General features: G+C 48.2%; 9 protein-coding genes and 1 non-coding gene across 10 annotated transcripts; 3 read left to right on the top strand and 7 right to left on the bottom strand.

The window, feature by feature from the left end:
• The first annotated feature begins 32 nt into the window (after positions 1-32).
• C8R40DRAFT_227978 (chromatin associated protein KTI12) lies at positions 33-1708 on the top strand. Its single transcript, XM_046234403.1, has 3 exons — positions 33-421; positions 913-1164; positions 1228-1708. The coding sequence occupies exons 1-3, from the start codon at positions 101-103 to the stop codon at positions 1552-1554; spliced, it is 900 nt and encodes a 299-aa protein (XP_046086345.1). The 5' UTR covers positions 33-100; the 3' UTR covers positions 1555-1708.
• Positions 1709-2096: 388 nt separating this feature from the next.
• On the bottom strand, positions 2097-3538 carry C8R40DRAFT_1069705 (uncharacterized protein; the record flags this gene model as incomplete). The annotated part of the gene is made up of 5 exons (XM_046226144.1): positions 2097-2359; positions 2412-2956; positions 3017-3279; positions 3431-3467; positions 3525-3538. The coding sequence occupies 5 exons, from the start codon at positions 3536-3538 to the stop codon at positions 2097-2099; spliced, it is 1122 nt and encodes a 373-aa protein (XP_046086344.1).
• A 609-nt stretch (positions 3539-4147) lies between these two features.
• C8R40DRAFT_t137 lies at positions 4148-4240 on the bottom strand. The gene has a single exon. It is a non-coding gene; the product is annotated as a tRNA-Gly (tRNA).
• Positions 4241-5358: 1118 nt separating this feature from the next.
• On the top strand, positions 5359-7199 carry C8R40DRAFT_1160874 (uncharacterized protein; the record flags this gene model as incomplete). The annotated part of the gene is made up of 3 exons (XM_046230066.1): positions 5359-6086; positions 6152-6808; positions 6872-7199. The coding sequence occupies 3 exons, from the start codon at positions 5359-5361 to the stop codon at positions 7197-7199; spliced, it is 1713 nt and encodes a 570-aa protein (XP_046086343.1).
• A 543-nt stretch (positions 7200-7742) lies between these two features.
• On the bottom strand, positions 7743-8885 carry C8R40DRAFT_1265355 (uncharacterized protein; the record flags this gene model as incomplete). The annotated part of the gene is made up of 4 exons (XM_046233908.1): positions 8429-8885; positions 8304-8353; positions 8167-8228; positions 7743-7990 (listed from the first exon to the last, which is right to left on the bottom strand). Exons 1-4 carry the CDS (start codon positions 8603-8605, stop codon positions 7743-7745), a joined length of 537 nt encoding a protein of 178 aa, XP_046086342.1. The 5' UTR covers positions 8606-8885.
• Positions 8886-9291: 406 nt separating this feature from the next.
• Positions 9292-11286, bottom strand: C8R40DRAFT_1170865 (uncharacterized protein; the record flags this gene model as incomplete). The annotated part of the gene is made up of 1 exon (XM_046231603.1): positions 9292-11286. The coding sequence occupies one exon, from the start codon at positions 11284-11286 to the stop codon at positions 9292-9294; it is 1995 nt and encodes a 664-aa protein (XP_046086341.1).
• A 99-nt stretch (positions 11287-11385) lies between these two features.
• C8R40DRAFT_1046031 (transcriptional regulator PAI 2-type) lies at positions 11386-12234 on the top strand (the record flags this gene model as incomplete). The annotated part of the gene is made up of 1 exon (XM_046224348.1): positions 11386-12234. The coding sequence occupies one exon, from the start codon at positions 11386-11388 to the stop codon at positions 12232-12234; it is 849 nt and encodes a 282-aa protein (XP_046086340.1).
• A 335-nt stretch (positions 12235-12569) lies between these two features.
• On the bottom strand, positions 12570-18991 carry C8R40DRAFT_1069700 (TcdA/TcdB pore forming domain-containing protein; the record flags this gene model as incomplete). Its single annotated transcript, XM_046226143.1, has 4 exons — positions 12570-12588; positions 12704-14624; positions 14675-18930; positions 18981-18991. 4 exons carry the CDS (start codon positions 18989-18991, stop codon positions 12570-12572), a joined length of 6207 nt encoding a protein of 2068 aa, XP_046086339.1.
• Positions 18992-20128: 1137 nt separating this feature from the next.
• Positions 20129-21913, bottom strand: C8R40DRAFT_226890 (uncharacterized protein). The gene is made up of 3 exons (XM_046234398.1): positions 21845-21913; positions 21359-21784; positions 20129-21289 (listed from the first exon to the last, which is right to left on the bottom strand). Exons 2-3 carry the CDS (start codon positions 21737-21739, stop codon positions 20465-20467), a joined length of 1206 nt encoding a protein of 401 aa, XP_046086338.1. The 5' UTR covers positions 21740-21784; positions 21845-21913; the 3' UTR covers positions 20129-20464.
• Positions 21914-22095: 182 nt separating this feature from the next.
• On the bottom strand, positions 22096-23347 carry C8R40DRAFT_226846 (uncharacterized protein). Its single transcript, XM_046234397.1, has 4 exons — positions 23247-23347; positions 23092-23182; positions 22798-22967; positions 22096-22660 (listed from the first exon to the last, which is right to left on the bottom strand). The coding sequence occupies exons 1-4, from the start codon at positions 23247-23249 to the stop codon at positions 22415-22417; spliced, it is 510 nt and encodes a 169-aa protein (XP_046086337.1). The 5' UTR covers positions 23250-23347; the 3' UTR covers positions 22096-22414.
• Positions 23348-23370: the final 23 nt, after the last annotated feature.

Raw genomic sequence — 23370 nt, 5'->3', positions numbered from 1 at the left:
GTTCGGTCGTGTAAAGACAACCTTGGATTTCCCACGTTGGCTCATATCAACGACCCCTACTACACAGATTCAGTTTGCCTAAGTTTGTCTCTACTATTATATGTCACTCATTACCATCACTGGCTATCCTGCTTCTGGAAAAAGCTCCAGAGCAAGGCAACTAAAGGCGTTCCTTCAGGAAAAGGCCAGCGGCTCAAAAGACGTTATACTGCTCTCAGAAATGTCCCATTCGCTAGATATCAAGCGATCAGCCTACGATAACTCTGCTGCCGAAAAACCAGCTCGCGGCGCACTCCTGACTGCAATAATACGACTACTTTCACCAAATAATATCCTCATTGTCGATGCCCCCAACTATATCAAGGGCTTTCGATATCAAATCTATTGTGCTGCCAGAGAGATGAAAGTGAGAGTCGCAACTGTGAGTCTTCTCTTTACAATGGCTGCGGTACCGCGTCTGTCTTCCTTCTTCGATGTCGTTCGTTTCTGGGTTGATATGTGCATATGCGTATGCTCTTCGGTCCATCCAAATGCCACAATTGCTCTTGACTCGCAACCAATACCAACACAGTCTACATTTTTACTATTTCGAGTTCCATCGAAGGGTCGACCACTTCGACCACTACATCTGTGTATACAAATCATCAAATTATTTTCGAATACTCGGAACATTCGACCGAGGGGCTGTTCTAATTTTCCCGCTGTTCCTTGAACTTCCTTGTACAATCCCCGGACAGATTTTGATGATGCTGAGACGGACCTTCATTCTTCCGTGGTTTCTGCTAATGCGAACATTGGGTGGCTCCGTTGCGCTCGGATAGTCCTTGCACCAAACTAAACTGGTCAATACCGGCCGCTTTGTTTACTGCGTCCTTTTACCAGAGCCTATGTTAATCGTGCTTTGTCAATTAGGTATATGTGCTGACACCACAAGAGCAGTGTCGAAACTGGAACAAACTTCGGGAAGGAGATGATAAATATTCCGATGAAACCTTGGAAAATCTCTTCCTACGATATGAAGAACCCTCTTCAATGGTTCGATGGGACTCACCTCTCTTTACTTTACTGTGGTCCGATGAGTCAATATCACAATCGACTTTGAATGCTATATGGGATGCTGTAGAAAAGGGCAAAGTAAATAACCCCAATTCAGGAACAGTCGCGGTTGGTTTCCACCCTCTTTTGCAGCGTGCCCTACTAATTAACGCAATCGTTCAATCATAATAGACAGCTAAAGCTCCGACAGATGCACTAGCAGTGCTGGAAAAAACAACGCTCTCGATTATGCAACAAATATTGTCGTCACAAAACGGGTTTGGGGGTGTTGTAACCCTTTCGCATACATCCCCAGTGTCAGGTTCTACACGTCTCAAGCTAATCCTTCCATCACGGAATGTTACACTACCAGAACTTTCCCGACTGAAGCGGCAGTTTGTCACTGCTCAAAAGAAGGCGATCACACTGGGTACTATTGAGCGCGGAAGTGTGGACTGGAGCGAGGAAGGTGTAGGCGAAAGGTTTGTTGTTTTCTTAGGAGAACAATTCCACAGATAAAAAGGCAGTCCGGCGTGTGTACGAATCATCTTGACATAATTTCCCGTGACACAGTTTGGAATGATAATACTCATGCACAATGTATCACGACTGTGCAAGCCATTAACGATGTGCTAGATGCCAGTGGAGATGCTACTTGGACACAAACTTGGATCAGTTCAACAGAACACAGGATTGACAGCAACACTCAAGAGCAAGTAGTTTCTTTCACTTGCCCTGTGCAATCAACTTATCGCAATCAATCATTGCTGTGCGAGATGATTGGGCGCGCTTGTTTTGACTCTTTGAAAAATTTTCCCTATGTTCTATGATAAGTTTGTTTTCAAACTTCTTCGAAGTCCAAAGCCGTCAACGCTGAAGATAGATGTATAGAAACATATAATGATGCAAAGGTATGTAACGACGTCGACAAAATAACGCAGAGCATTCGCGCTCCAAGCTCAAAAGTACGAATCCTATAAACATTAAATACAGAGGTTAGCTTCCCTCATAAAGACTGAATGATGTTCTGATCAAGGATCGTCATAGGCCGGAGGTGAATCTCACGAAGTTATATCATCAGGTCTCCTACGTAGCTCGTTCATTTGAGCCTGTGTGGGGTTCGTATCTCGTCCTGACACCGCACTACCTGGCAGACTGGTCATTGTCGATTCCCCGTACCGCAAAGGGTATAGCACAGGGTTTGGTGTGGGCCATGGCGGACCATTATGGCGTAGAGTCTTGATCTTATCGTTGACAGGGGAAGCGAAACTTTGGACACTTGGTGACTGGGCCTGTGCGCCCGTGGAATTTGTACTGGCATATGCTGCATTGTTCAAAAGTATCAAGGAACAGGTTGAAAGGTTGAAGAGTCTTACTATTCATGTTTTGCGTATCCATCGGTCTAGGAGAAACAAGCGCTGACTCTGCCTTGAGTTTATGCCATCGGCGGGCTATGATAAATGCAAAAGCAGCGAGAAACGTCAGGCCCACTAGACCCCCCACCACGCAACCAACGATAACGCTAGTATTTACATGCTTGCAGTTGCCATTCCCTTGCGTGGGAGCCGCTACTGCTCCAGGTGTTGGTAATACAGTGCCCGTGTCCGTGAAGTCTGGTTTGTTCGCGAGTAACTCGAACGATGGAATATAGGTGAGATAATCGAAAACGAACGTCTGGTTTCCAATCGTGTCAGTGTCATTTGCAAAGAGTGTATGGTTGCCTGAGGTAAGGTTGGATGAGAGAAATTGATAATTCGGTGTTTCCTGATGGGGAGGAGTTGAGCCTGATGGTATGCTGACCACCGAGATAGTAGTTTGGTTGTCCAGAGAAAAATCGAGAGTAAGGCTTCCGGTCCCAGTCCATCCAAAAACGGCGAAGACTGCGATGCTACTGCCTGGACAAAGGTTTGAAAGGCATTGGCTGAAAAACAGGCCGGAGAAGAAAAGTGCACACTAGAAAATTGGAATCTGAAAGTATTACCCAAGGAGTCCATGCGATGAGTTGAATTTCCTAACGGTGGCCCATGTGCCCAGCCTCCGTTCATCATTAAAGATGCGTCCACTCATATTCCATCCACTACCTTGATGCTTGATTTCGGTGTTAGAATCATCCACAATTATGGTCGAGGTACTACCCACAGGTGTCGTCAGGCCCACGGTGATGATCGCGTAGTCCACATCTACCACAAACTTTGACAAGTTAACTGTGTGCAGCCCGTCGTCCAGAACGGGTGATTCATACCACTGTGTGTAGTAATGTGTGACACCAGCATTCGGGAACGTGCCGTTCACCTCGTCCCCGAGTCAATGGAAGCAAGACACAAATTCGGCCCGGGAGAGTTAGTGCTGGACGGAGTTGAACCTGTGGATGAGATGTTAGTTCCTGCAAACTTACGGTGAGGATATGAATGTTGACTGGTTGTATGGAATATCTTGAAAGATAACAACAACTTGACCTCCTGACGAGCCAATATAGGTAGAGGACTTACCCAGCTAATGACATGTGGTGTCGGTGGGCTTCACCCAGTTAACATTAGAGTCGAAGAATGACGAGGAAATTGGCTGTTGTCTAACAGCAGCTATACGTCTATCGAGTTCATGAACGTATAACACAAGCTTTTCAGGACGGGGCTAAGAAGTAGAAATGCTCAATCCCCGACCACCTGGACAAAGGAGTCGGATGAATCAGTGTCCAAAATCCATTAATTGAGCGAGAAAGCCTTTGAAACCCGCCGTAGTTCCCCTTGACTTTTCGGTCACATACGGATATGTTCTGGAGGATTCTGTAATTATTTTTTTGCTAGTCTATTAGCATTGAATTGAGTTTCATTCAGGACACTGAGCCAGTGGGTTTTGGGAAACTTGGGTATTGTAGTAAGCTGGAAAGGTAGCCGGGGAGTAAAACACGGGCGGAAAGCAACTTCGAACTACAGAGACTCAGACAGACTCAGAGTTACGGCGCTATGGAAGATTTTGGCGCGGTGGTACGGGTGTCATCGTCTCTTCTGTTTTTAATGCATAATCAGATATTTCAGCACCTTCATCCAGCAACGATCCTGATTCTCGGGCAAAGAAAAAAATACCAAAATCAAATCCAAAACCATGACTTGCATACACCGTTCGGGAATCGAACCCGAGCCGCTTGCTATAACATCCAAAGAACCTGAATGGAAGGCAAGCATGATAACCACTTCACCAACGGTGTATGAAACTGTACTTCACTCATTTATTTCAATACTTTGGCATGCTCATTGCTAACTAGCAACTTCCAAGTACATTCTTATCTTCAAGCTACGCGCCTTATACTGCCACTGCTCTTTTAGGTCAATCTCTCTCTCTCCCAATTGGCAACGTTGACTCCGACTCCGCCAACAGCATAGCATTACGCCTCATTATGCTTACACTCAGATGCTTACTCAGTTACCTGGTTCCAATAAGTCCCAATCAGTTCCTATCATTCCCAGTTTGAATACCCGTTGGGCGCAGTCTCTTTAACGTTGACGCTCGACCTCCCGCCACTCGCCGTATCTCAAAAAAATGCTATCGAAAAGGCTGTGTATCTTGGTCACTAATTAGACCGCGCTCGAGTCATCCGGTGTCCGATTCAATGGGTAGAACTCATTCGACTCATAACATCATTCGCGCGTCAAGTTTCTGCATAACACATACATCGGAGGATGTGCAAGAGTTCTCAAAGAGTCACCATGCGAATTTAGACACAATCTCAGTTTGCTACACCGGTCCCTTTCAGAGTAGCTTTCATTCGAGCCACCACAGTAACATCCTGTAACAGTAAACAATCAGCTGTAACATTGGATCTGTACAGCACAAGAAATCAGGAGCGGTTTCAGTGTCACAGATCACAGCTATGCAAGGGGCCTAATTTGAGCACATCCGAAAAAATGCGGGGGGTGTGTGTGTCATCTGTAATCCTTTCGAGCTAGTGACTAAAATAATAAGAAACTTACCCCCATTTCGCTTTTTACAGACAGCTGCGTTGACTTCTCACTGTGTTTTGCGGGCTACACACCACTAAAGGAAACCCGAAAGAAAAGCTTAGTACGTGGGTACACGAACATCTATACATCTCAATGCTGTTCAGTGGTTGGTTCGTTACCTGAGACGTGAGCGCTGTCTGGCCGTACGGCGTAGTATGTAGTACCGCTTCCGACAAAGTTGTGACTCTTCCTTCGTCGACATGATTCGGTGCAAGGTTTGTTATCCGCATTCAAAAAAGTATTCTCCGACTTTATAAGAAGGCTGAGATTATCTGTGCTGACTCCTTATCTTTTTCTTTAGTAGTTGCATCTCTTCCTTTCCAAGATGCCTCTCTCCACTTCCACCTCCTCTTCCAGCAAACCCAAGCTACTAACACACCTATCTATCCTCCGGGATAGCAGCGAGCGTTTCGCTCGCTCAGCAGCATTCAAAGTACCTTCAGTGGAATCCACGTCCACTGGAATACCCCGCTGGGACACGATCACGTTTAAACAATTCTCCGATGATGTCCAGCTATGCGCCAGATATTGGGCGCGCGAGTTAAATATCCGGGGTAACATTCCGCGTAAATCGGTGGTGGGACTGTGGATTGGGGGATACACCTATTCTGATGTGCTCCACATCTACGGGATCTCCAAAGCGGGATATGTTCCCCAGTTATTCAGTCTTCGTCTTCCCGACCCGACTGTGATTTTTGAGCTTCTTCAGAAGGCGGGAGCTAGGGCACTGGTATGTGACCTAGGAACGTCAAGTTCCATCGGTGACCAAGGGATGGTGAACTCCCCTGTACCGATATTTACAGCTATTTCATTCTCTGATATCGAGGTGTCATCACGGAGTTTACTTCAGGATGTCAACGATTCATATCTTGTATCGGAAGAAGAACCTGTCGATCCTTCGGATTGTGCGTTCGTGTTCCATACGAGTGGGTCCACGTCTGGAAGCCCTAAACTAGTCCCTTGCAACTATCGCTGGCTCGATGCCGTAGCTCGCAAAGCCAGCCAGCTCTGTGTCCCACTTAACAAGAACGGCCAGGACGTCAGTACTTGGATGTGAGTATACCTTCCTTTTAAAATCCACAAAATCTCACACCAAAGTACTGAACATCCCTTTACAGCGGAAGCATGTGTCATATAGGACAAACGACCATGCTCATCTGCCTTATGCAATACGGCACCTGCATCGCCCAGCCAAGACGATTCCCTTACCCCGCAGACGAACTAGCCGCGATGGTCGAACACTGCAACGTCAACCGTATATGGCAATTCTCCGCCTTCTTCTCCGCTCTCCTCCGCGCTGCGCGTAGCAACCCAGATTTCCTCCGCGTGCTAGTGGGGCTCGACGAGGTCACCACCTGTGGAATGGCGTTATCCAAGGAAGACCAGGATTTCGCGTATAAATCCGGGATTAACCTGCAGGAGATCTTTGGGAGTACGGAATTGGGTGGATCGACACTCGTTTCATTAGGAGGGGAGGATCCGAATACTCGGAGACATCTACGCCCATTGAGTGGACTTGCGTACGAGTTCCGTCCGGTTAATACTAGTGCTCAGGCGGAGGATGGTGACTCTGGGCATCAATCTACGAATCGGCTCCTCGAATTTGTGGTGCTCGCGGAATCTGGCGACTGCCCCGACGTTTCGTTGAGGAATCCCGAGGATGGGGATTTCCATACCGGGGACTTGTTCATCGAAGTCGGATCTGGGAAGTATATCTTCGCTGGGAGGGACGATGATTGGATTAAAACTGAGAGCAGTCTCAGATGCGATACCAAGTAAGTATTTTTTCGTCAAATAACGCCTTTTCTACATACTCATTACACAATAATAACTCTTAGGTCCATCGAGGACAACGCCCGCGCAATGTGCGGTTCCCTAATCTCAGAATGTATCGTCGTCGGAACCGGACGTCCCTCCCCAGTGCTCTTTGTCGAAAGCACCGCAGGGGTCGACGAGACCAAGCTCAAAAAGGACATCTGGAGAAAGATCCGTCAATTCCACCGCCGAAGATACATCCACGAGAGTATCACATCCGCGGATATGATCATCGTCGTCCCTCCTGGTTCGTTACCCCGAACAGCGTCAAAGGGGAATATCCGCAGAAAGGCTGTAGAGGAGGAGTACAAGACACAGCTTGATAAGCTGTTTGGTGTTACGGACTGTTAATACTGATAATACATCAAATAAATCAAACAAACCAGTTCAAATCAATGGGGGGCTTGGGCTGTATATGTTGTTGTGATTCATGTTTCGCTCGCATTTTTAGATTCTCTTGGATCTGTACTTTTGTATCTCATTTTATTTGCCTCCATGTACAATTCATAGGAAACGGTATACATAGTATAGTAGGTAGCCGGTTGTATTATTACTTGGAACACCCCACTTTGTGTAGTAGTAGTATGTAGTATGTAGTATGTAGTTCCCCCCCTCCTCCCCCATCTTATTTATTCATTACAGTTGATGACAATATACGTTTCAAGGAAACCCGCGATGGCAGAGGTTGGGGGGTTGAGCACTTACGAATCTGAATCACGCATCGTTGAAGAATGAAATTCAAAATACCGGGATTGATAATCCTTTACTATACTGAAATGAGACGGGAGCAAGAATCTGCTTTACGCATTGCTTTACTATGATCCATAAACTCAGCATCTGAACTTGAATGAGAAAACGCTGAACCGGCCCCCGGGCCAAAACCTCCCAAAGCTACTAGTAGTTTCGCTGCTGCGATTTTCGGAGACCCAGTACGCCGGATCGTGCAGGAATTTGTACTTGTACTCCATCCGCGAACTCGAAACCTCTCGAAACTGAGTCGGGACACATCACGTCACGGGACATCGACTCCGAGTCGGAAGGGACTCGACCTCGAGCAGCGAGCTCAGAACGGATTTTTTCTTTCTTTCTAGAGGGTGCAGAGGGGTGCAGTCGGGGGAGTACGGGACTCGGATACTTGGATACTTGGTCACGGTCAATGGAGAGACGTTGAATGTATTGCCTAGGGAGAGAATCTACTAGCATCTTTCAACTCATCGATCTCATCCTTGACTCGGAGCGAACGTCATCTCCGGTAGTATATTTATCGTACTTCTGGCGAATCTCGCAGCGACTGCTTGATGATGATAGTAAGTTTTACTTATGTCCTGGTAGAGCCTGGTATTCGGAGTCGAAATAGGTCGAAATACACGGCTCTGGCTCCTGGGGGAGAAAATCAGTTGATTATTAGGATGATTTGGTAACATGTTAACGTTTTAACCCTAGCGCATAACTTACCTTTGATCGAAATTACAGTAGTGCAGAGTTAGATACTTAACTGAGATGGTCTATTATCGATAATTATTATCATCCGGGGTCATGCTATCGACATCACCCTCGCCCGTTTCTTCATCAGAACGTACAGTAGTGACATCAACTTCGGCTTGTGTTGGGGTGGTCAACCTCATCATCAACATCACCAAAAGAGTACCAAAAGCCGCCATAGTAGTATCCAAGCCGCCCATAGTATCATAGTATCCGATAGTATCCGCAATGCTTTCCTTAGTAATCTCGTGTAATCTCTGAAATGCCAAATCCATGTAGATTGTTCCCTATTGCCAGTTCCACGCTTGTTCCACGCTTGTTCGAGATCAGGATTCAGAAGTATCCGAAGGTCTGAGGTCGGTCGGTCGGTTGGTGTTGTTCGGCGGCATGGTACAGAAATCTGAACTGTTTTGACTCTTTGAGGTCACCGGTCAAGAGGTCGCGTTGCGTTGTTCAGAAGGGTGGTAAATGTCGATGATCGATGAACCTGTGCTCCTCCGGATCCTCCATGACGGACAATACGGACAAGACGGACATGGTGATGAAAGTTGGTTTACATAACTTTTTGGCTCTTTTTGGCATTATTGTTGTTGTTGTTGTTGTTGTTTGCAACAATTTGCAATTTGTGATTTTCTCGATAGCGGTACTACTGTAGTACCGTTACAACTTTGCATATGTACATAGGATTCAAATATTACTCAGTACTGTGAAATGTGAAAAGATACCAGGGGAATCCTATAGGCTATCGGGGGCTTGTAATGATCCACCGAGGGTGAATTTGGTTTAAGTTAAGGGAGTAGTAGTAAGTGTAGTAGTGTTATAGTGTTATAGTAGTAGTGTTATAGTAGTGTTATAGTAGTGTTAGTAGTGTTAACGCCAGAACTCCAGACTTCACTTCACCCATAACCCAGAACACCCATAATTCATCGTACCCCACCACAGGAGCCTCATCCACAACCACCTATGTATTTCTCCCCATCTTCATCTCTACCCCCACAATGTCCCTCACTCCCATCCCCACCCCCACCTCCACCCCCACTCCCACCCTACCCTTACCCTCATCACCCTCACCTCCACCCCCACTCCCATCCCCACCACCACCCCCACCCGCACAACGTCCCCCACACTCCAAAACCCCACTCGGCCCCCGCCTGGCCACACCCCACACAAACACCCCCAGCACAACAAGGAGGTGGACCCACGCCCACGCTTCGAGGAGCGCTGAATGCAGGGGGGGGATTTTGGGTGTTGGTGTTGCTGATGGGGAGGGTGGGGATGCTGAGGGTGAGGGCGAGGGGGAGGGTGAGGGGGATGGGGATGTGGATGAGGTGGATGTTGGTGTAGATGCCGATGCCGATGCCGATGTGAAAATATCGCTCAACCTCAGAATCGGACTCCACCTGCTCCACCTCCAACTCCAACTCCAACTCCAACTCCACCTCGGACTCCGGGCTTTGACGGTTTGAGAAAGGGAGGGACGGCGGGGAGGGTGAGGGTGAGAGGTGGGGGTATGGGTATGGGTATGGGGAGAGGTGGGGGTTAGGGTTTGTGTGGATTTTGGGGATACTTGTAAACGAGGAGTATGAGTATGAGTAGGAGAAGGAGGAGTAGGAGTAGGAGTAGGAGTAGGAGTATGAGAAGGAGTAAGGGGAGTAAGAGGAGTACGAGAAGGAGAAAGAGAAAGCAATTGATACTGCGAAGAAAGGCCCTCATCGACATCAATCCCCCCAAGCTCACTCATTCCAAGATCCAAACATGAGAAATCGAAATCGAAATCGAGATCTCCGATTTCACTTTTCGGTGTTCCACCATCGAGTCCATCGGGTTCATTGAGTGATTGGGAGCGAGAATTTAGTGATTCGGAGCGAGAATGAATTAAAGACATAGAATCGACCTCGAGCGGTTCTTGTTCTTGTTCGGACAACCCAACAACGGTGTTTCTTCTATCCTTCGTGTACTTCGTGTACTTCGTGTACTTTGTGCGTTGTGTACTGTGGACGAGCTCGGATTCCAAGTCGATGGGAGTGGGAGTGGGAGTGGGAGTGGGAGTGCTTCCATAGTTATAGTTATAGTTATCTGGAGCCCCGTCCGAAGTGTTCAAGACGTCCAAAATATCAACCCCCTCCCAAAGAAATTCCCTCATCTCCTCCCCCTCAACCCGCACATCACGGACTCTACACCCCGCCTCCAGCTGTTCACGTTCACGACATATCGCGACATTGGCGTCTTCGAGTTGGGTGATTTTGCAGTGGAGGTATTGGAGGTATTGGAGGATTGGGATTAGGATTGGGGAAATTGAATCTGGAATTGGGTTTGGGTTTGGGTTTGGATTTGGGTTGGAGTGGTGGAGTGTAGAGGAGGAGGAGGAATAGGAGGAATGGGAATAGGAGGAGGGGGAAGAGGAGGAGGGGGAAGAGGAGGAATTATTATGTTCTCCGTCACCGGCACCGGCACCATCGCTATCGCCAGCGTTTCTTCTCCTTCCCCCTTGCGTTTGACTCGCTGTTTGATTCGTCGGACTCTGCATGGCACCCGCAGCTTCACGCCTCGCCTCGTCCAACTCGTCTCTAAGCACCTGAATCTCCTTCTCCAACCTCACCACGGTCCTCCTCCCCGCTCTTTCCTTCACCGCGGCCTCTTCCTCCAACTCTTCCAATCTCTGGATGAGTTCAGCGTTCTGGTCTGAGAGACGGGCGAGGTCGGAGTGGGTTGGTGAGTGCGAGTGAGAGTGAGAGTGAGAGTGGGTTAGTGAGTGGGAGTGAGAGTGAGAGTGGTTGGGTGAGTGCGAGTACAACTGGTTAGTACTGCTAGTATCCAGTTCTGAAACAGCTTGAGATTGAGACGAATGCAACGCATGCAAATCCCAGAACGTCGGCGTTGGACTCCAACACGCCGTGTACGATGGCGACGCTCGCCGGACTTGAGCTGGTGGTCGCGGTCTCGCAAGCATAAGCATATTAGCCGCCGACCGTTGAATTGAAACAATTCCGTGTGGGGTACGGCTCCCGGCCCGATCTCCTTCCTTCCTTTCCTTTTCTTCTCTCTCACACCAAACATGTACCTCCGCCCAATCCACACCTCGCACTCTATCCCCACTCTGCACTCGTTCATCCGCGAGAACCCTCTCGGGATATTCACCACAGCGTTACACGCACCCCCGCACGCGTTTATCCAAGCTAGTCATATTCCATGGGTCCTCGATGTCGATGTCGACGATCCTGGGGATCTGGGGAGGCTGAGAGGACATATGGCGCGTGCTAATCCGCAGGCGAAAGCTATTATCCACAATCTCAGTAATAGTATCAGTAATAGTATCAGTAATAGTATCAGTGACCCCCCAACCCCTTCCTCAACCCCATCGATCCTCGAATCCCAGATAATGATCCTATTCAACACCCCCCACCAGCACTACATCTCCCCCCGCTTCTACACCTCCACCAAACCCACCACGGGGAAGGTCGTCCCGACGTGGAACTACGCTGCGGTGCAGGTGTATGGAGAGGCGAGGGTGTATTATCACCTCGACGACGATGCGGAAGGTGAAGAGACGAGTACGTTCTTGGATGCGCAGGTTAGGGATTTGACGGATCAAGAGGAAGGTAAGATCAATTCGAGGTTAAGGTTGGGGTTGGGGGAGGGGGAAGGGGAGGGTGAGGGTGGACCATGGAAAATCTCAGACGCCCCGGCTTCCTATATCAGTACGCTCAAGAAAGGGATTATAGGGATAGAGGTTCGGATACAGAGTATTGCGGGGAAATATAAGATGAGTCAGGAGCTGGGGAGTGGGGATAGAGAGGGGGTTGTGCAGGGGTTGGGTGGGTTGGGTGGGTTGGGGGGGTTGGGGGAGGAGAGGGCGGTGAAGGTTGCGGAGATGGTGAAGGAGTGGGGAGGGAAAACAGAATAACAGATAACACCGTCCGTCAGTACTAAGTCAGTAGTGCTATCCTAAATATCCATCCATCCATCCATCCATTATCCATTACCCGTGGGCCGTTGTTCATAACCCCCCTTCAACACATAGATCCCACTTCCACCTCCAAAGCAATCTCCCGATCTTCTGATCTTAGGAATCTGGTAACAAATCCAAAATCACATCTGGTGTAGTTCTGGTGTAGTCGAGGGGGAACTCAGGGAGAACACAGTTTGTTGATTGATTGGGAATGAGATGTCCACTTTCCTCAGTTTGTCTTCTAGTGGCATAACAACCATGCTTTCTTCTCTTCCCATATTTGTACAGATTCAAAAAGTGACACTGATACTGTACAAAATTACATGCAAATACAAAATGCACACAAGAAGAAGAACACATCAATTCAGAATACAACCCCATCCAAAATCAAGTAATGATCAATCGAATCTCACCAACAACTCACTTCCCTGAATTCTGCAGATAATAGCCGATTGTCTTGACCGTAACATCAGGCAAGTAATCAAGTTTCGCAGTATCCTGCAACCACAATTGCGCACCCTGTACGACCGCAGGTGTGATACCAAAATCCAAACCCGCAGCAGCAAAGTTAACATTAAACTTCCCATACCCAGTATCCGCACCTTGAAAAGCTTTGCGCATCGTCAAAGACCGAGTATCAGCAGCAACGTCGAAAATCACAAGATCCTCTCCAATCTTCTTCGTCAACAATGCTCCAGCATCTTCGAACAACATCACCTGGATCTGTACCGTCCCAGGGCCTTTCCACTCGACGACATTTGCGTTGTAATAAGCCCAACTCGGCTGTTGCAGGAAATACAGCGTGTTATCAGTTCCATCGCGTTGGGACAACATAGAGTAGCGCACGTTCCACAGAGCGATGGAAGCGCAGAATTCGCCTGGGCGGGGGATGAGAACTAGGAGATCGTTGAACCGCACGGTCATGGAGACGTATTGCTGTAATCGAGGTGGTTCCCCTACCCCGATACTGTATATCGCACCCTGCGAAACTACGTAGAAGTACCCCGTGGTGCCGTTGAGGTCGGTACCCAGCCACAAAGGATTATCGCCCCATGTTATGCTGTTGTTAGTGACGACAACTATTTTACCCGCAGGTACTAGGTACCATGCGGGCGTGGTGGTGGGAACAAGTCCCTGCATCACAACTACCTCACCGTGTCTCCACTGTTTCGCCAGCTCACCTAAATCCGCTTCCAAATTCTCAAGATGACTCTCCTGCCAGGATTTATCCACACCGTACAATGTGATGGTGTCCCGATCCATGATGATAAAGATAACACCGTCAGTAGTGCTATACTGTAATCCATTATTCGTCATCAAAACCGTCTTGAACGGATACGCTTCCAGGACCCTAGTCCCTTCAGGAATCTGGTCAGAAATCACATCTGGTGTAGTCGGGGAGAGGACAGTTGCAAGTTTATCATTGGGAATGAGAGGTTGGCTGAAGAGCTGTCCGCTTTCCTCGGTCTTCCAGTGGCATAACCACGCTTCCCCTCCTCCATTCGTCAGTCCCGCAATCTGCAATTGCTGTCCGCGGAGGTGGGGTGAAGTTATAACGATTCTACCGTTACAGAACCAGGCAGGGACTGCACCATGGTCGACACTGTGAAGACCGAGAATTGACACTGTTGTCGACCCGTGACTTTCCGCGAAGCTTTTCAACACCGTCCACCAAGGCTCGTTGTGCTCACCGGACCCCTGGAACTGAGTAAACCATTGTCGGTTCACAGCCTCGAGGAACAATTCCCCTTGTGAGGTCAGCCGGAGCACATACCCCATCACCGTGATTGCAAATAGCTCGTTATCAACACAAAACACATTCGCAAGTTTTCCAAACTCAGAAGGGATGGTAACAGGTGTAACTGTTTGCGTCGGTGTATTGGTCTGGATCGTGATCCGCTGTTCCGCGAGGGAGAAGAAACAGAATTCCTCTGCATTCCCGAGAGGTGGGGTGATGAACCCAGCAAGAACGAGATCCGCTGGAGGAGTGAAACCTGGCTTGATGATGGCCCCGTCCGCAAAACGAATCCAGAATCGGTAAGCGACACCATCATCAGCCTGACCAAACACAGATATCATATGACTATCTATCTCTGCTTTGATTGTTGCTCCTGGGAGAGAATCAGTGGGCGGGGAGGGAGGTGAGGGATTGTCGGTATCGATGTAGGCTGCCAGCAGGTTATCATTTGAGAGATTCCATTTGGCTAATCGGTTCAGTAATAGTAACAAGTCGGAATTTCCGACTATGCTGACAAGCCTCATGCTATCGGCTTCGATAACGTAGGTCAATTCTCCAAATTTGTTTTCCTCGAGCTGGTGACGGAATACAGCATGGGCATGATCATCTTTTGATAAATAATTAAGATGTGATATTTACAATCGGATGATCTCTTACCTTCTTGCCAAACACGTATCAAGGTTCTGTTGGGAGACGGACAAAGAGCATCATACTTTGCCAGACAAGTGCCAGTTGCAGGATCCACTCGCCAGATACCAGGATGTTCAATGTTGTAGAGATACACCTCGCCTGTGCTAATCTCCGCACCGAACTGCACATTCTCGGTAAGCTCTGTGGGTGCATCAACAGTGTAAAGCAGACGTTTATTAGTAATGTCATAAAAGGCACGGCCAACAGCCTGCCCCGAAGGCGTGGTGTAGTTCTCCACAGTTATAAACATACCACGCAGCGAGTGCTTATCATTGAGGTCATTAAGATAGGCGAGGATATTCTCATTTCCAGCAGGAAACTTGGAGGCATCCTCCTCCACAACGAAAGTAGTGTGATTGTCGAAATCAACTTGTAACACCTCCGCGTTTTTGTTAATGGCGAGCATCGACGAGAAATCCCGGTTTGAAACTATCACCTGTACGCCTCCAACAGAGACGGTGTCATCTCCGACAGTGATCGTGTCATTGGCGAGGTCTCTACAGTCCAAGATCCAGCGTGTATTCTCGACTGAGGATAATGTAATGCCTACGCCGGCCATGAGACCAACGGTATAATCAGCACCTGCACCCTGCAGCGTGTACTTCAACACGTTATGCATGTTGTCCGGAAGAGAGGGCGCCTGGACACGCACGGGTCGTCCATCGAGTTTAACGGCGACCGATGTCTCAACATATTCATGTGAGATACGTCGAATGAGGTACTCACTAGGAAAGATGTAAAAGTCATAGTCGAATCGCTTGTCAACTTCGAGCCTCCGTATGATATCAAAACCGTAGTCGTGGCGGGTTGTTGCGAACGGAAGGATCATGTACTCGTAGCTGATGTAGGACTTGGGAGTCGCTGGCAAAATGACTGTCGTGTAGTCTGCGGTGTTTGCAAGTTTACCACTAGCTGGGGCTCCAATGCCCTCGCGTATGTTGATAGCCTGAGATTTGTCTCTGACCATCTGCGGAAAGTCACCGACCCAAAAGAAGTAGTTGATATAACCCGAACCCGTGGATCCATGATGAGTACGATAGATGTATTGGCTATCATACTGGACGTCGCCGGTCAAGTCGAGCTCGCTTATGACTGCGCCTACAAGAGGTACCAGGATCTTGTGCTCTTCGTCATATTTGTATCCTCCTGCTTTGTAGGCAGCCTCTGTATCTCCGAAATACCGACCCACCGTCTGGGCATCTTCAGCGACCTGCCCGAATGCTGAAGCCAGTGCTCCAAATCCGAAGGCGAGTCCTCCTAGAATCACACTCACCCCACCCAGGACAGCAGCGGCACTGGATGCTCCCAGCATCCCTGCGCCCACGCTACCTGCACTTGCAAGGAAGCTAGCTGAATCAAAAGCGAGCTGTGTACCAAACACCGCTTTCTGTATTTCGTTCTGCGCGTTAGATAGTTCGTAGGCATCAAAAACAACGTTAGCGGCGCCAAAGAGAAATCCGGCACCCTCGGATATGCGACCGAAGGCTCTGACAACAGTCGATAATGAGGACTGAGCCGCTTGCTCGCTCCTGATGATGGTCTGAGTGAGTTCAACAACCTTGACAACATCGCCTAAACTCTGCTGCCCAAGCTGCGTAAGGTTGAGGTAGCTTTGTACCTTGAGAGCCATTGCGAGATTGGAGTTTGTATTCCCGTTTCCCTCAGAGGCGTTATTCCTACTATTAAAGTGCTCGATTAACGTCTTGACAACAAACATTGCATTCAGACCATCGATTGCTTCGGCAGACGTAACGTCTTCCTTCTGGACAAAGGTGCCACCTTCAAACTCATACGCGTGGTCAAGAGCTTTGAGGCGTTCATCGAGGTATGCCTTGAAGTCCTTGATCTCTGGATCGTCAGTGCTGATCCACTGCGTTTCACTAAGGTCCTCCAGATTAACAAACTGAACGCGGTACCCTCCGCTGTCTAAATCTTCCAAGGTCTCGAGAATCGGCATCCAATGCTCACCAAGACCAGTACTAGCCTCAAGCTTCGCCGTGGCATCACGCCATGCCTCTGCGAGCTCTGAAGCTTCCAAGAGACTTGCTCCAGAACTGAGTGCACGATTTTCTGTGAACCGCGCAGGGTCGGGAAGGTATAGTTCGGGGGCTGCCCTGATAGTGATGGTCTCGGAGAGAGTCTCGGACTCATGAAAGTCCGCGACGTTCAAATTGAAGTCGAAGCCAATGCGGGCCATCTTGCCTGTGTCAATCTGAACCAGACTAAAGACAGGATCTGATGGAGTACCATCTGCAGCATATATGTCGGCATATCCGAGTTCTACAAAAAACTTTGTAGTAGCATCGACCAGCTCCTGTTGCGAGGCGAACGTGGCAAGGGTAAAGTTAGGGTCATAGAAGTGGTAGGAGATTTTACCACCCCTGTTTGTTGCTCCGAGTAGCATTGCATGTATATTGGTATTTAAAGCAAAGATTGTGCTACTTCCTTCCTCTGCAGAGAGCTTACTGACTGCATCCTGGAGATTGGTGGGGCCAACAAGCGTTGAAGCTTCGGCGGCAGGATAGCTAGAATGCAAGTCTTTTAAGCATTGTCTGAATAGCTCCGCGTTTAACAAATCTGCGTTCGACGAGGTCGAGATGGAAACAAGCTTGATACCAAGTTGGTCGACAGCAAAGTCGGATTGCGCCAATGCTACTGACATCGCACGGACCAAAGGATAACACCGACCACCATACTCATCAGGAATTGCATTGAGAAGGAGATCCTGTGGCATGGGCTTTGTCGCGCCTCCGGCTTCCTGGAACATTCCAACTATATTATCCGTTTTCTGCCACACTGACTCTCGGAACTCTTGTTCGCTAGCAACACGGATGTGATGGACCAAAGCTCCCCTTTGGGTTTGGGTGAGGTCTGTTGACTCATCAAACAATGTGACCATCTCCGATGATGTCATGTTGCTAGCAAAGCCTGGTATTTCAGTGGAATCGTAACTATCATACCCAGCTGTGAAGTCCCCGTTGCCAACACGAAGTGCGTCCAGTTGCTGGTCAGTGAAGCGTTCACCTGCAGTGCTGCCAAGTGGTGCTTCTAATCGACCATCAGTTATGACTACCGCATCTAATCCTCTTGCTTCCTTTTGTTTAATCCAAAGGTATAGGATGTCAGAGTCCTTGGACTGACCCAAAGTAGGGTTTACCAACTCCTTGAGGTTTACTTTCTGGAGCTGTGACACATCGAGTGGAAGATTACCCTCGGCTGCTTCAAGTTGTTTTCTGACAGTATCCTGGGTTTGCTCGACGACATCTCGAACTGCCTGCGAACTGCTGACACCGGGGTTCCGAAGATTGATTTTGTTTCCCTCAAACGGCTCGAATTCGCCATCAGGTACGTCGGGGATGGTGGTGTCTGGCAGAGCTTCAATGGCAACGCGTCTTAACTGCTCTCGAATTATTGTTCTCCTAGTGTCAAACAACGCTCTGACTTGCTCAGCATTGTATGAGCCCGGTTGCGAAACAATGATGGGAAAGTAGCCAGTATCAACTACAGAGGGTTTAGTGGGGTCGTCGGTCTTGAAAGCAAAGCTTATCTCGGTGCGACGCGGAACAACGACGGTCGTATCCTTTAATCCTTCAGGTGTTTGCTTTCGAGCGGACGCAAGTGTTTGCTTTTGAACGAACATGTTCCATTTTCCGTCGCGATACTGCATAAACACGCAGGCTGCCCCACCAGCGGAGGTAAGTTTCCCTTGGTTATCAAGACCAGGGTCGGATACCACATAGCCACTGTAGTCAATAGCCATCTCTACATTGTCATAGAGAAGTGAGCTGTCAAAACGGGAGTCATGGAAGACACGATAGGTGTTCTCATCGAGGTTGGTCACGATGACAGAGCAGCCGGTGAGGGACCCAGTGAAGAGAAAAGTGTTCTCTGGCACTTTCTTTGGTATATCGATGAACGAGGGGGTACGGGATGTCAGCGCACCACCGTTGTACCCAAGATTATATGCCCAGACTGTGTTGGTGCCTTCTTCGGCACCGTAATATTTGATCTCGAATGTGCGTCGAGTCTTATCGTCAAAGTCGTCGCGGACGAATTGAAAGTAACCTTGGTCGGGTACACCACCAGGTTTCAATGTGAGGGAGGGGGGGAACATATTGTAGGAACTAACGGCCGTCGCCAAAGAGTTAGGCGCAGACGGGGTCAAAAATGCCTGCGGGTCTTTTACAAAGTCCTGGATGGCAGGGTCTCCACTATTAGAAAGGCTGATCAATTAAACACTGGTCTGGTCGACAACTCAAACCGAAACCCTCACCCTTCAGCCATAATGAATCAGAATTTGAGGGGTGTTTTGAAAAGGGTTTTTTACACAAAACCAACACTGAAGTGCGCGGATTGGTCAGTCTGCTCGTCATTCAAAAACGAAGAAAAGACACGGGTACAGGGATAGAATTTCGCAAGATTTCGCGAGAACGGTCGAAAAGAAAATTTCACTTACAAACGTTGAAATAATTCCGAGAACAATTGCTAATCGATGCGCTGGGATATTGGTAGCGTGAATGCCAGCGGCCCAGCGAATCATATGCACAGTTGACCACGGCCTAAATACCTCTGGGCAGTGACGTTCGAACCTCATTAAGCTTGAACGTTTGAGAGTCCACATGATACATGAACATTGGAGATAGTGACCTTGATTGTTGAGAGACATCTTGAATGTCCGGAGATGAACGTCTTGGATTTGCATTCAGCCTTCCAGGCCTTCGGGAGATTCTCCTCCCTATCTTCGCTTCCCGCCTTCTCTTGGTTCCCAACCAGATACATAAAACAGCCACGAACTTTCTCTTCGAACATTCCCTCAATGTGACTCCGTTCTGAGCTCGACGCCACCAACCTCCCCGCGGCCTCAAGGCGGCATTGAATATTGTTGGATCGACGCAGAGATGAACAGAATTTGAACTCGTCATCCACGTCTCCGTTAAGGGGGCCAGCTTCGAGTTCCGCTATTCGAGAAAACGAAAACTGCTCTCCGCTTCTTCACATGCTGTGGTTCGTCCGTCTATTTGTGTAGATAATTACGAATGGTGAATTTGAAGAATGTATATCGACAAATCCGCTCAATGCTCATTTGCGTCGGTAATATTTCTGTACAGAAAGATTTGAGTAGATGTTTCCACATGAGTCTAGGAGGTAGATAGGACGTACTTTATGGCCTACGTTGGTAACATTCAACCTCTATAAGCCTACATGAGCTTTCTGTTATCGTGCAGCTGACCGAGAGTAATCACTGTCAGTTATAAATCTTCGCCAGTGTTTCGCACGTCGAAACGACATCCTACGACATTCCTACACCAAATTTTGGGCAAGCTTCCAATGGCTCCATGATGATAGAGATAAATAGATGGTCGACAATGTAACGTGACAGTACATATGTCTTTCTGAGAATGTTCTCAATGTTTTTTCGCACACATGTATTTTCAGAAGGTTCCTTTTCGAAAACATCTCCCGTAATACAAGTACTTTCATTCATGGACTACATCATCATGTCATGAACTGGAAGCTTTATTCTAATTACGCTGAATGAAAGAGGAATGGAGTTGCTGAGGGGTTTAGGCTGATGTGTAAAGTGGATAATAATATAGGGAATGATTATACGACGGCGATTAAGTTGTCAGAGATGATGCATGATGAAGGAGAGCCTAAGAGTTGGAAGATGCAAAGAGGCAGGAAAGGTCATCGAAGGCGTGTCGTATACATTCATGTCAACGAACGCCTTTCCGACGCAATCACCTTCAGCCAATTTCAGAGATTAGACGTCAAGGAAAGCCTTCTCTGCAACCCCCTCTGCAATTCCACTGCCTGTCTTCCAACTTTCCCATCCCTCTGAGTCACGTTTTTCCTCCCATCCCTCCTTGTTCCTCGAGCCCACACTCTATCACATTGTTTCACGAACCGCGCTTCGTCCTTCGGCGTATTATTGGTATGTGAAAAGTCGATCGTGAACTCCATCAAGCCCACAGTGCATGCGGGGATGTATGGAGCGTACCGCGTTGTGGAGGGGGTGTGCATGGACGAAGAAGTGTACGAGATACGTGTAGATGTAGACGGATGATTCAGATGTTTCGAACGCCTTGGGGAAGAATGATCCTCGTAACGGGTCCGTCGACGTTTATCTGGTGACGACGGGGAAGTAGTTGACACAGATGAAGAAAACAAAGACGGGGGCGCTGAAGGTTCGTTTGCTCCTGCTCCTCCCCGGCTGTCGGGAGAGGACGACGAGGCGGTATAGGAGGGAGGAGGTGTAGGGTAAGGATTAGATGATATAATCGTACTATGGCTATTCGCGCGCTTGGTGCTCTCGGGGCGTATGCGTTCGGTGGTTCCTTCGCGCTCGGTCCGTTTGCGTTTGCGTTTGGACTGTGATACGGAATGGGATGCAGATCGGGGTAGAGACGGGGATGAGCCTGGACGCTCTACCGATTCGCTGCCTGTCGTCTTCGTCGATGTGGATTCGTAAGGTCCGCGAGGTTCGTAAGATTCATAACGTCGTTCGTGATAGACTTCGTAAAAGTCATGATATGAGCATACATCCCCCAGTCGCACCGTATCGATTTCTGGTGTATTTACCTGCAAGACCGAAAAAATGATCCATCGTTAAGTAAGACAATGGTTTTGAAGGTTCCCCTCGAGACCTACCTGAGCACACGGTTCACTGGCACGAACATAAACACCCTCGACAGCACTATCAAGTGGCATTACCGGAGGGAACCAAGCAACCTCTGGAGAAGGAGGCGGAATATTCCTCGTCGGGGTAGTAGTAGTAGTAGTAGTAGTATCGACTTTGTTGTTGTTGCCGTTGTCAGTATGAGATAATGCTGACGGAAGACAAGAAAAGCTGTCCTCATCGGTCCACGTTGTAGACGTAGACGAAAGGGGAAATGAAGATGAAAGTGAAAACGGAAATGGGAGTGGAGGCGAAGTCTCCAGGAAGTTCTTAATGACCGTCCAGCCTTGTGGTGCGGGTGATAAGATATTGACATTAAAAGGCCATGCAGAGTCGAATTCGAGAACGAGCATGGTTGTTGTGAATATCAAATATTGAATATATGAATCGGTAACAGACTAGAGGTAAGAGGTCACCTCAGTGACTTAGTGTAAAGATTGTTGAGTGGCACAACGTACTTTGGACTGGCTTGCAGATTAATGATAATGACGATGGTTAGGTTGTAGGAGAACAAGTTCAACGTAAATAGGTATCCAGGAAGGGAGGCGTTTTTTGACGACTAGAGTATCATGACTTTGGGTTTTTATTCACTGACAAGGACCCTGTAATTTCCTTTTGAAGGTCCTTGAGAAAGGAATATGAAAGGACTTTTGAGTGTTGAATGGAACGTACCCAGACAATGGGAGGTCTTTGTAAGTACCCTAAACATCCGGGCCGTGTGTGTATTGCCGAACGAACTTTGATGGAAAAAAATGAACGCCGCCTGGGATGATGAATTGAAGAAAGAAAGAAAACAAAGAAATAAAGGGAAAAAGACAGAAAGAAGGCCGAAGCTCAGAACACCGATAACGCCTAACTTCCCTGAAAATTCCTTGAACGATGCTCAACCTGATATAACTTTCATGAAGCGTCAGAAACATCTTTTCTGTGCAAGATCTGTGAGAGCAGGTGGTGAGATGTGTCTTGTGTCATTATAAAGCATGTACAGTGCAATTAGATCTATAATGTATATCCGCTGAAGCCTGTGATCAAGACGAGCCCGATGATGGTGGTGGCGGCGGCGGAGGATGTGATGACGACTCTGACCCCCCTGCCTCTGTCTCAGCCTCTGTCAGTATCTTGTTTTCCGCTTCTATCCGTTCACGAGCCCGGAAGACTTTAGACTGGAGGTAATGAGAATGAAACTGTCCTGGTATTCGTGCTCTTGGTGCCGGAGGTGCAGATTTTGGCGGTAGTGCTGGGGGAGAGTTGGCTTTGAAGAGGTGCTCGTAGTGCTGATGGCGGAGTAGGAATGTGGAGTATGATAGCAGAAGGCGGAGGAGTCAAATGTAAGGAGCGGTGTATGGGAAGACAGTGGAAGAATTGATGAGCGCTCCAAAGATAGTGTGATGTCAAGTTGGAAAGACGTTACCTTTAACACATTCTCCATCTCCTCTCCTCGTTTAACGTTCAATATAAGATGTGCCTCGTCCAAAGTCATCCTGTGCTGTCGCGTGAGCTGGTCGGTCATTGATCCAGAGCTGGCGTTTCCGACACCAGCAACGTCGTTTCCTACTGAACCGGCTGCAGGTGCTCGTGCGTCTACAGATCAAACAAGTTATCGCTCGTCGACTGATAAGATATTGGAAAATTTTATATGAAGAAAGGACATAAGAGGGAGGCAGGTAGAAGGGAAGAAGAAACGAACGAACGAATTAAGACGTACTTTTGGCAGCTTGTCGCCCTGCTTCAAGGAATGCTTTGCCCAAGATTCTTGTCCCGGTGATGGCTATTTGGATGATAGCACGGGGAGAGGACTGAGGGAGAGGTAACTTTAGCGGAAAACTTCATTGTGTTTGCTTCCTGGAAGTTTACACGGACCATTTTATCAGTATATTCGACAGCTTGAACCTGATGGAGGGGAATATATGATATATGATAGGGAGAATGGACGACAATGAAGCTGGCTGAGCTGGGGAGGAACAATTCCGATCGCGAAGCTGAG

Source organism: Lentinula edodes (assembly GCF_021015755.1).
Source record: "Lentinula edodes strain Le(Bin) 0899 ss11 chromosome Unknown C8R40scaffold_18, whole genome shotgun sequence".
NCBI lineage: Eukaryota > Fungi > Basidiomycota > Agaricomycetes > Agaricales > Omphalotaceae > Lentinula > Lentinula edodes.
Note: the sequence above shows the minus strand (reverse complement) of the source record. Positions and strands in the feature narration are given on the sequence as shown.